We start from the raw sequence: 11,391 nt of genomic DNA, 5'->3' as shown, positions 1-11,391 counted from the left end.
TTTTATTTTTCGATAAAACTGGTTACTATAGCACAATTGACATGCGCAGAACCCATTATTCGACTCTGCGCATGTTTATTATGCTATAGTAACCATTTATGTCAAACATAAAAGGGTCGAAAATTGGCCATTTTCGAAAATTTCCCTGTGCTATAGTACAGGGATTTTTTCAAAAAATGGTCAATTTTCGACCTTTTTATTTTTCGATAAAACTGGTTACTATAGCACAGTTAACATGCGCAGAACGCATTATTCGACTCTGCGCATGTTTATTATGCTATAGTAACCATTTATGTCAAAAAATAAAAGGGCCGAAATTTGGCCATTTTTCGAAAATTTCCCTGTACTATAGTACAGGGATTTTTTCAAAAAATGGTCAATTTTTGACCTTTTTATTTTTCGATAAAACTGGTTACTATAGCACAGTTGACATGCGCAGAACGCATTATTCGACTCTGCGCATGTTTATTATGCTATAGTAACCATTTATGTCAAAAAATAAAAGGGCCGAAATTTGGCCATTTTTCGAAAATTTCCCTGTACTATAGTACAGGGATTTTTTCAAAAAATGGTAAATTTTCGACCTTTTTATTTTTCGATAAAACTGGTTACTATAGCACAGTTGACATGCGCAGAACGCATTATTTGACTCTGCGCATGTTTATTATGCTATAGTAACCATTTATGTCAAAAATAAAAGGGTCGAAATTTGGCCATTTTTCGAAAATTTTCCTGTACTATAGTACAGGGATTTTTCAAAAAATGGTCAATTTTCGACCGTTTTATTTTTCGATAAAACTGGTTACTATAGCACAATTGACATGCGCAGAACGCATTATTCGACTCTGCGCATGTTTATTATGCTATAGTAACCGTTTATTTCAAAAAATAAAAAGATCGAAAATTGGCCATTTTTCGAAAATTTCCCTGTGCTATAGTACAGTGATTTTTTCAAAAAATGGTCAATTTTCGACCTTTTTATTTTTCGATAAAACTGGTTACTATAGCACAGTTAACATGCGCAGAACGCATTATTCGACTCTGCGCATGTTTATTATGCTATAGTAACCATTTATTTCAACAAAAAAAAGGGTCGAAAATTGGCCGTTTTTTGAAAATTTCCCTGTACTATAGTACAGGGATTTTTTCAAAAAATGGTCAATTTTCGACCTTTTTATTTTTCGATAAAACTGGTTACTATAGCACAGTTGACATGCGCAGAACGCATTATTCGACTCTGCGCATGTTTATTATGCTATAGTAACCATTTATGTCAAAAAATAAAAGGGCCGAAATTTGGCCATTTTTCGAAAATTTCCCTGTACTATAGTACAGGGATTTTTTCAAAAAATGGTCAATTTTCGACCGTTTTATTTTTCGATAAAACTGGTTACTATAGCACAGTTGACATGCGCAGAACGCATTATTCGACTCTGCGCATGTTTATTATGATATAGTAACCATTTATGTCAAAAATAAAAGGGTCGAAATTTGGCCATTTTTCGAAAATTTTCCTGTACTATAGTACAGGGATTTTTTCAAAAAATGGTCAATTTTCGACCTTTTTATTTTTCGATAAAACTGGTTACTATAGCACAGTTGACATGTGCAGAACGCATTATTCGACTCTGCGCATGTTTATTATGCTAGAGTAACCATTTATGTCAAAAAATAAAAGGGCCGAAATTTGGCCGTTTTTCGAAAATTTCCCTGTACTATAGTACAGGGATTTTTTCAAAAAATGGTCAATTTTCGACCTTTTTATTTTTCGATAAAACTGGTTACTATAGCACAATTGACATGCGCAGAACCCATTATTCGACTCTGCGCATGTTTATTATGCTATAGTAACCATTTATGTCAAAAAATAAAAGGGCCGAAATTTGGCCATTTTTCGAAAATTTCCCTGTACTATAGTACAGGGATTTTTTCAAAAAATGGTCAATTTTCGACCTTTTTATTTTTCGATAAAACTGGTTACTATAGCACAGTTAACATGCGCAGAACGCATTATTCGACTCTGCGCATGTTTATTATGCTATAGTAACCATTTATGTCAAAAAATAAAAGGGCCGAAATTTGGCCATTTTTCGAAAATTTCCCTGTACTATAGTACAGGGATTTTTTCAATAAATGGTCAATTTTCGACCTTTTTATTTTTCGATAAAACTGGTTACTATAGCACAGTTGACATGCGCAGAACGCATTATTTGACTCTGCGCATGTTTATTATGCTATAGTAACCATTTATGTCAAAAATAAAAGGGTCGAAATTTGGCCATTTTTCGAAAATTTTCCTGTACTATAGTACAGGGATTTTTCAAAAAATGGTCAATTTTCGACCGTTTTATTTTTCGATAAAACTGGTTACTATAGCACAATTGACATGCGCAGAACGCATTATTCGACTCTGCGCATGTTTATTATGCTATAGTAACCGTTTATTTCAAAAAATAAAAAGATCGAAAATTGGCCATTTTTTGAAAATTTCCCTGTGCTATAGTACAGTGATTTTTTCAAAAAATGGTCAATTTTCGACCTTTTTATTTTTCGATAAAACTGGTTACTATAGCACAGTTAACATGCGCAGAACGCATTATTCGACTCTGCGCATGTTTATTATGCTATAGTAACCATTTATTTCAACAAAAAAAAGGGTCGAAAATTGGCCGTTTTTTGAAAATTTCCCTGTACTATAGTACAGGGATTTTTTCAAAAAATGGTCAATTTTCGACCTTTTTATTTTTCGATAAAACTGGTTACTATAGCACAGTTAACATGTGCAGAACGCATTATTCGACTCTGCGCATGTTTATTATGCTATAGTAACCATTTATTTCAACAAAAAAAAGGGTCGAAAATTGGCCGTTTTTTGAAAATTTCCCTGTACTATAGTACAGGGATTTTTTCAAAAAATGGTCAATTTTCGACCTTTTTATTTTTCGATAAAACTGGTTACTATAGCACAATTGACATGCGCAGAACCCATTATTCGACTCTGCGCATGTTTATTATGCTATAGTAACCATTTATGTCAAAAATAAAAGGGTCGAAAATTGGTCATTTTCGAAAATTTCCCTGTACTATAGTACAGGGATTTTTTTCAAAAAATGGTCAATTTTCGACCGTTTTATTTTTCGATAAAACTGGTTACTATAGCACAATTGACATGCGCAGAACCCATTATTCGACTCTGTTCATGTTTATTATGCTATAGTAACCATTTATGTCAAAAAATAAAAGGGTCGAAAATTGGCCGTTTTTCGAAAATTTCCCTGTACTATAGTACAGGCATTTTTTCAAAAAATGGTCAATTTTCGACATTTTATTTTTCGATAAAACTGGTTACTATAGCAGAGTTGACATGCGCAGAACGCATTATTCGACTCTGCGAATGTTTATTATGCTATAGTAACCATTTATGTCAAAAATAAAAGGGTCGAAATTTGGCCATTTTTCGAAAATTTTCTTGTACTATAGTACAGGGATTTTTTCAAAAAATAGTCAATTTTCGACCGTTTTATTTTTCGATAAAACTGGTTACTATAGCACAATTGACATGCGCAGAACGCATTATTCGACTCTGCGCATGTTTATTATGCTATAGTAACCGTTTATTTCAAAAAATAAAAAGATCGAAAATTGGCCATTTTTCGAAAATTTCCCTGTGCTACAGTACAGGGATTTTTTCAAAAAATGGTCAATTTTCGACCTTTTTATTTTTCGATAAAACTGGTTACTATAGCACAGTTAACATGCGCAGAACGCATTATTCGACTCTGCGCATGTTTATTATGCTATAGTAACCATTTATTTCAACAAAAAAAAGGGTCGAAAATTTGCCGTTTTTCGAAAATTTTCCTGTACTAAGGGTACAGCTCAATCTTCTCATTCGGAAAGGTAAAGAACGCAAAAAGAAATGGACAAGAAATGGACAGAGCCATGTGGGGTCATTAAAACTGAATTGGACTGGGTCATTAGATAATGAGGAAACGGGACAATTGGCCAATGGGGCCCAAGAATCTAGGAGGTTGTTTTGAATACCGGCATACTAAAAACTGTCAATTTTAGGGGTTTATCACATGATCGATGTATTAAATGATATTAAATAATAGAATAATAAGACTTTAATTTTATGTTAAAAGTTGAGAAAGTCGACATTGTTTTATCCAATTTTCGAAACAAAATCCTTGTACTATAGTACATGAATTTTGTTTTTTAAAAAACGGTAAATTCGACTACAATATGTGTGCTGTATTAGTTATTAATTAACTAGTTAAAAAACCCACCCTGACTTCTAATTGGCCAACAATATTCCAAGTAGTTTGATATTAAGTTAGCCTTTTTCAAAAATTGAGACAAAATTACCGTTAACTTTGTCTGGGGCTTTTTTTCTAGGCCACATGGTACCATATGATATGTGTAACTGTCAGAGGAGTAACTAAAGGTTACTGGATGATAACCTCTATAGTATGAGTTATTATCACAATATATTATTAGAATTGGTGGAAGGAATTATTTGATTCACATTAAAATGAATTGTAGTGGAATTGCTCTTGAAATAAATATAAAATATTTGAGAATTTACACTGCTAAGGAAATACTCTTGACAAGAATATAGAAGTCACCATTTAATGTACACTCAACTGCAAAAAGTTTCCCCTCTGCTTTTTTTGTAAGGGCTTGGGACCTTCAAATACAAAGTGCAATGAATGATATAATGTAAATTATAATGTAATAATTAAAACTGAATATAATTTATAAAAATTACAAAATAATTTACAACATTAATCATTGCTCTTTGGATTTGGCAGCATTAAAAACTTTTTTTTTTTTAATTATTATTAAAAAAAAATTGAAGATATATGAAAGAGTATAAAAAGTCTATCCATGGCTACAAAAATCATTTGGAATCATTCTTGTTGCTGCTTTTTTTTCCGCTCTTGACGAAGGCGACGGATGGCAACCATAGTCGATTTCCATTCTTCAAAAGTCACATCAGATGTTGCAGCACAATACCAATTTCCATAGTACTGAGTGTGGTTCTTATTTAACCTTGGTTGCTTACACTTTGAGCACACAATCGCAGACGTTCTTGGTTTGTATATTTTGATCGGTTTCCCTTCCGATATGTCTCTAGCCACTCGTTTTCTGTACAAGAGGGTAGTTCTAGGAATACGAGTACTGCTAGCCTCAGGGACTGATGGTGGTGGTTTTGCTATCTCGCCTGGAACTGGGATCGACTGTCTGTTTCCTAAATAGGCTAGGCCGGAAGTGTTTTTTGGTAGGACAAATGTGAAAGATGGAGCGCTTGTATGAACGTTTAGCACCGCTGGCTTGGTTAAAGGTTCAAGTAGGGTTTTATCAGAGACAAGTTTGGGTACTGTTGCTGAGATGCCAGATTCCAACACTTGCCGCTCTTGCTTCTTTGATGTTCTGTTGTACCTGTTGTAAATAAATCAAACACAGTATTTAAAAACTTGAATGTATTTACTGTAGTGTAAAATAACAGTAATAACAAGTTAAAACTCACCACTGGATGAGTGTCGTACGATTTATCTCCATCAACTGAAGCTTAGCAAACAACATCAGGTGTCCATTCGATAGCACTTTCCGACGAATGTTCTTGTAGCCTTTGGTAATGAGCGGCCAGCGCTGGAAACGTTTACCTTCGATAGATACGGTAGATGGATACGCTTCACACAGTTTGGTAATAATGCACTCCATATATCGATTGCAGTCCGGCCACTGAGCTGGTCCGGTGTTCTGACCTAAGAAGCATCTTTTTAAAAAAAAACAACAAAGAAACGAGTTAGATTTAAGACTCATCATGCAACAAAGTGAAAAACGCTGGAAACTGCCTTACCGTCGAGTGCTTTCAACACCAGGTATTACGGAAGTAGTTTTACTTTTCTTGAACCTGCCTTTCGTCAAGTAATCTTGATGCCGTGCTTTGCGCTTAATGGTTTTGTCATAAGCATCCAGGTTGTTCCACAACTTTGCGACATGTTCAGCATGACTTTGACTTATCACTCCACTGTCTTCCTTAAACTGCATAAGGTAGTCTGCCAGGGCTTCAACTTTGGCGTAGCCTGGAATGTTGTCCGGTCCAGTGGAATCCTCAAGTTCCTAAATTGTAAAATATGAAAACAAAATAAATTATTAGACTCGTGCATTGTATTTCAAAACAGAAACAAAATTTGTGAGGTAGAAGCTAATAATACAAATTTAACTCACTGTGTCAATAAGGGCTGCTTTTCCTTCACCATCATCATCATTACCGTCACATAAAGGCAAGGGCTCCAGCTGGGGTGGTGAGATTTCTTTAGCATTTCGAGGTTTAAAACAACGCTTAGGTGGTTTGTAGTCAGGTTGAGTCTTGTCATCATAACCTTCATCAACATCAAAAGTGTAAATTTCTTCATCAAAGTCTTCATCATTAATGGTATCTGTTTTGACAGGAAATTGAGTTTCGAGTACTTTGTTCGACTGGCTATACAGGTACTCCACTCCGATGAGTTCTCCAGTGTACTTGTTTGGAATGATAAAACTTTTGTACACTTTTTTGCCAATCACTTGCTCTGCCAGTATGTTGAGAGCATGCTGATGCAGTCCACTATATGTACTGGAGATGGGTGCTCCAGACTGGGTAGCAGCTAGTGCACGGTTTGCATTCCATCGAACAAGTCCTTCCATCAGGTAAGCTTGGAAATGTAAGTCGCTAGCACGCTCACCTGAGAAAAAAATAAAACATCCATAATTATGAAATTATACAAAAATCAGTAGATAGGTTTGAAGATTTGGTAGATACCAAATAAAAAGTAATACTGTACCTGGAATAAACCTGTTAAGGTGAAGGTGAAACGATTCCAAAGAAGTGGAGCCTCTTGCGCAACGATAAACTGGCAAGGTAACTCCACCCTTAAGCATCTCGCTGGTTTTTGTGTAGAGCGGGATGCCTTCTGGATCCTGGATGCAGGCGATGTGTCGCTCTTGTGAGCTCCAGATATCCCAGGTCTGTTCGGAGTCTAAGAGTGGGACGCCCATTGTGTCACGGCCTTCTTCACCATCGAGGGAAGTCAGGAGCTCTCGGATTAGGTCGGCAGTCTCGCGGGTCCCTCGTGTTGTCCTGCGACAATGTAAAGCATACTCCTTCTTGCTGATGTTTTTCAATATGATGTCGTCTGTTGGGTTGGAATGCTTCTTGCTTGCAATGAGCTGTTCACGCTTGGCGAGCTTCAGACGTTCAACATCGTCAGCGCTCCACTCAAAAATGCAAGCGGAAAGACGTTTGAGAAAGATCGGATACAACTGATGTGATTCTGTTGAACAAGCTGCAGCAATTCTCCTCATGAAGTGCCAGATGTCCAGGCGAATTTGCATGTCAGGCCAGGCGCTGAACATCTTCCTTATGCTTGAATGACCGCAGCAGTCACGATCGACGTAGAGAATATCGGGAGGAGGTACGCCTGCCGAAGCATATCGGTTAATGATACCGTTTGTCATGTTGTTTAGGCCACATCCTTCTGCAGCAGTCAGGACTGTAATGAGCACCTGGCCGTGCTCATTTCCAACGTTTGTTGCCCATGCTCCTGTTCCACATGCACGACCGGCTAGCTTCCTTACAATCTGCAAAAAAAATATAATAATTATTAGGAAGAAAGCTTCCCGACAATCTGCAAAAAAAAATTTAAATAATTAAAAGCAAATTGCAGAAATTACTTACCCTTTTGGTCGAGTCAATCTTCAACACTCTTCCGAACGTCGATGTGATAGAAGCCTTGAGTTCGTCGATTCTTCCCATTACTTCGTTGCAGTAGATGGTGAGGAACCATTGGACAGTGGGAACAGGAATCATTTTAGACACCTCATCAAATTTAGAAGCAGCAATGACATAATCATCATGAGAACCACAGAACTTCTTGCAATTTTCTAAGTAGAGAGCCACTCTCTCATTCCACCGCCTTGTGTGTTGTTCTAAGACTTGTTGGCGAAGCTGTGATGGACTGTTCCCGAGACCACGGTACTTTAGAAGCTGCAGGACCCGGTTGTCGCAGGCCAAGTGATACGAAAGTACAACAGGAAACTGAAGGCGATGCGCTAAATCAAGTTGCTTTAAAATGTTTTCACTCCAGCCAATTTGTCTTTGTTGGCAGTTAGAGCACCTCAGTTGTTCTGTTGCAAGAAAGTAGTGGCAGTCTAAATCCAGGACTGGACGAACGATTCCATGGAGGCCGCCTGATGTTAGTGGATAGCTCTTGCATTCTGGCCGAGGGCAGACCAGCTTGACCTGCCAAGTCTTGCGGGGCAACCAAAGAAGAAGACGATGACCGAAGTAACTGTTGGCCATGGGTATGTTTTTGTTGAGCGGATCCGGTTGAGGTGGATAATACCAAAGTTGTTTGAGTTTAGTTGAATCCAACTCTGCGGTCCCTTTCTTCGATTTCTTGAATAAGGTTTTTGAAATCCACTGTTGATCAATCTCGGGCAAGTTCTTCTTCCATTTATCTGGTATGAGACAATCTGCAAGAAAAACCAAGACAAAATTGTATAATTAATTAAACTACATTATGTAATTTTCATTTTCTAGTTTTAAACATCAAACAAAATAATTAAAATTACATGAAATAAACTACCTTCACTATGTTTGATAGTTTCTGTAGTGGATGGCATAGTACTAACAGATTCATAAGATGTATTTGGTTGAGCTGCAAGACGGAAAATTAAAGAATATTTAGCAGTAAACTACTTTCATTCGCTATCTACAGTATGCTAGAAAGCAATATATTTAAACAACACGATTTTATGATTGAGTATAAATGAATGCATAAAAAAAACCTAAACCCAGCAAACCTACTAAAAATGCAAAACCTCGAATTATTAATTTAAAAAATGCACAAAAAACACAAAATATGAAATAAGTCTTACCTGGTGCATATGAGGTTGATGGCTGCAAAGAAGCATCAAAGACATCAGTACCAGAAAGTGTTTCATCTGTGACATCCTTAACCTTTTGTAGCTCAATACCAACAGGTATGTACGATGTCTGTCTAGTTGGGCATTTCCTGAGGCGTTTTATTTCTTTCATTGCTATGGCTTCTTTGCCTTCTGGGAAAGACTCCAAGTACCTCTTAAAGTTGAATTTGTTGATATTAAGTGAACTTGTACTTGGAATTTCATTAGCCATTTTAATTACAAAACATACTGCATATTCCAGTACATTTTCGACCATCCACTTGAATGTTTGTCCACTGTATTTACCATGCTGAAACCTGTAGCAGCCCAACACATCACATTCATCTTTGGTGTTTCCACCCAGCCTGCACACCTCCTTCAAGGCATCTTGGCGTACATCATCAGGAGTTAGACACTTGCCAGTTGGTCGTTTTCTCAAGCTGTTAAATACTACAGCAGCAGATGTATCTTCAAGAATTAAGGCACCCTCTTCACTGCGCCGAAAAGTTGGTCTTAACATACTGTACTGTCTATTGAACACCTGCAAAACTAAAAAAACTGATCAAAGGCAAAAATATATGTAAGTAAAGTATGTGATAAAAGAAAATGTTACCCGTATAATGCCACTGTGCACCGTGCAGTTGTAGTAAATGGCTGTAAATAAAGGAAAATCAAATCTAAATAAAATATCTGTGGGTTAAAATTTCTCAAGTAATAATTAATAGTAGACCAAGACTTTAAATGTAAAATATTAATAAAATGAATCACATAGCATTAAAACATATCTACTAAGAACAAACTATTTTATCTAAATTAAATTAAGAAAATATTACATATGAATAATTATGTTTTTTTTTCAATTAACAAAACTATATAAAGAATTACAACATAAATTAGAGTAAATTGAATAATCTTTGTTTATTAAACAGTGTATGTATTAACTCTTTGATCCCTGAGCACTTCCTTTAATGCAATCAAATTATTTGAGAATCTTATCTAAATCCACAAATACAGTTGATTGCCTAATTAAACGAATGCTTTAGATCAAAGAGTAGAAGCCTACACTTAATTAAACAATCATTATAATAAAAGTTAAATTGTTTATCTATCAATTAGAAGGCTTAGTCTGTTTCCCATGGATGCTATTCTGATACAGCACACATTTAGTTTTTTATAGTTTAAAATTATGTTAGGCCTAAAATCTATTACAGGCTACATAGGCTAGTCTAACTAGTAGTAGGATTGTTAAAATATTAAATAAATTAAACTTTGAAGAATAGCTTACTTTAAACTAAATCGATAAATACTAATCTAAGCCTAGGCCTAGTCTATCTAACTACCCGTAGTAGATAAGTTTTGAAGAAAAAAAATAACAGGGAGCCTTAAGTAAGTATAGCATCTTACTAGGGCCTATAGCCCTTGCAGGCCCATGGTTTGACTTACAATTCATGGCAACCAAAAAAGTCTTTCTATCTAGCCTAGCCTAGGCGGCCTATATAGTAAATACATTAATTAAAGTAAGTGTCGAGTGACACTATATCTAAACCCTAACTAACCTATAAAGGCATGCGTTATTGTTAATACTTTATGAAATATATGTAGGCCTATTGGTAATTAGGGGGGGAAGTAATAATAGCAAATGCATTTTACCCCACAGAGCAGACCGCCAACAAGAATTAGCGTCGACCGCGGGGCTGGCACCCATACAAACACATTTGCTAGGCCATAGTCACGGCCTAGGCCAAACAAGTTATCAACACTTTAAATGCATGAAATCAATTTCGCTCTTACCTTTAATGCAAGTACACGTTCGAGTTGAATACAGCTACTACCAGAATTCGCCTTGAAATTAATAATAATAATAATAAGTCTAGAGGATTTGTAAAAAGATGTTGTCGCATGTAAATCTGGACAAAATCTCATCATTGTTTGTGTTGTGAAAAACTTGTGGAAGTCAGATATTAATTACGTCACTTTTCAGTGTTCTGATTGGTCAAAATGACGACATTTGGAACACTTTTCTAAGGCTCTGCTTACGTCACTTTTCAGTGCTCTGATTGTTCAACTTTTGGAACGCTTTCCGCTGCTCTGATTGGTCAATCAGTTGTTCAATTCATTGTCCAATTCTACAGCACACATTGGGTTATTTGTAGTACTATAATACAGGGATTTTTTCAAAAAATGGTCAATTTTCGAACTTTTTATTTTTCGATAAAACTGGTTACTATAGCACAATTGACATGCGCAGAACCCATTATTCGACTCTGCGCATGTTTATTATGCTACAGTAACCATTTATGTCATAAAATAAAAGGGTCGAAAATTTGCTATTTTTCGAAAATTTCCCTGTACTATAGTACAGAGATTTTTTCAAAAAATGGTCAATTTTCGACCTTTTTATTTTTCGATAAAACTGGTTACTATAGCACAGTTGAC

The 11,391-nt window shown here is 35.9% G+C and overlaps 1 protein-coding gene across 1 annotated transcript; it reads right to left on the bottom strand.

The window, feature by feature from the left end:
* Positions 1 to 4,863: 4,863 nt before the first annotated feature.
* Positions 4,864 to 10,905, bottom strand: LOC144852658 (uncharacterized). The gene is made up of 9 exons (XM_078710586.1): positions 10,747 to 10,905; positions 8,929 to 9,609; positions 8,637 to 8,708; positions 7,727 to 8,523; positions 6,834 to 7,629; positions 6,238 to 6,734; positions 5,867 to 6,129; positions 5,534 to 5,782; positions 4,864 to 5,445 (listed from the first exon to the last, which is right to left on the bottom strand). The coding sequence occupies exons 2-9, from the start codon at positions 9,473 to 9,475 to the stop codon at positions 4,914 to 4,916; spliced, it is 3,753 nt and encodes a 1,250-aa protein (XP_078566712.1). The 5' UTR covers positions 9,476 to 9,609; positions 10,747 to 10,905; the 3' UTR covers positions 4,864 to 4,913.
* Positions 10,906 to 11,391: the final 486 nt, after the last annotated feature.

The sequence above is a fragment of the Antedon bifida genome, chromosome 9, assembly GCF_963402885.1.
Source record: "Antedon bifida chromosome 9, ecAntBifi1.1, whole genome shotgun sequence".
Taxonomy (NCBI): domain Eukaryota; kingdom Metazoa; phylum Echinodermata; class Crinoidea; order Comatulida; family Antedonidae; genus Antedon; species Antedon bifida.
Note: the sequence above shows the minus strand (reverse complement) of the source record. Positions and strands in the feature narration are given on the sequence as shown.

Bases quoted from the DNA above. Each gene is read 5' to 3' on its own strand.
- LOC144852658 (XM_078710586.1), bottom strand. From the start codon at position 9,475: ATGTTAAGACCAACTTTTCGGCGCAGTGAAGAGGGTGCCTTAATTCTT. The intron at 7,630-7,726 runs GTAAGTAATTTC...TTTTTTTTGCAG, and splicing joins AGATTGACTCGACCAAAAGG to ATTGTAAGGAAGCTAGCCGG. The intron at 5,783-5,866 runs GTAAGGCAGTTT...TTTTTTAAAAAG, and splicing joins GGTGTTGAAAGCACTCGACG to ATGCTTCTTAGGTCAGAACA.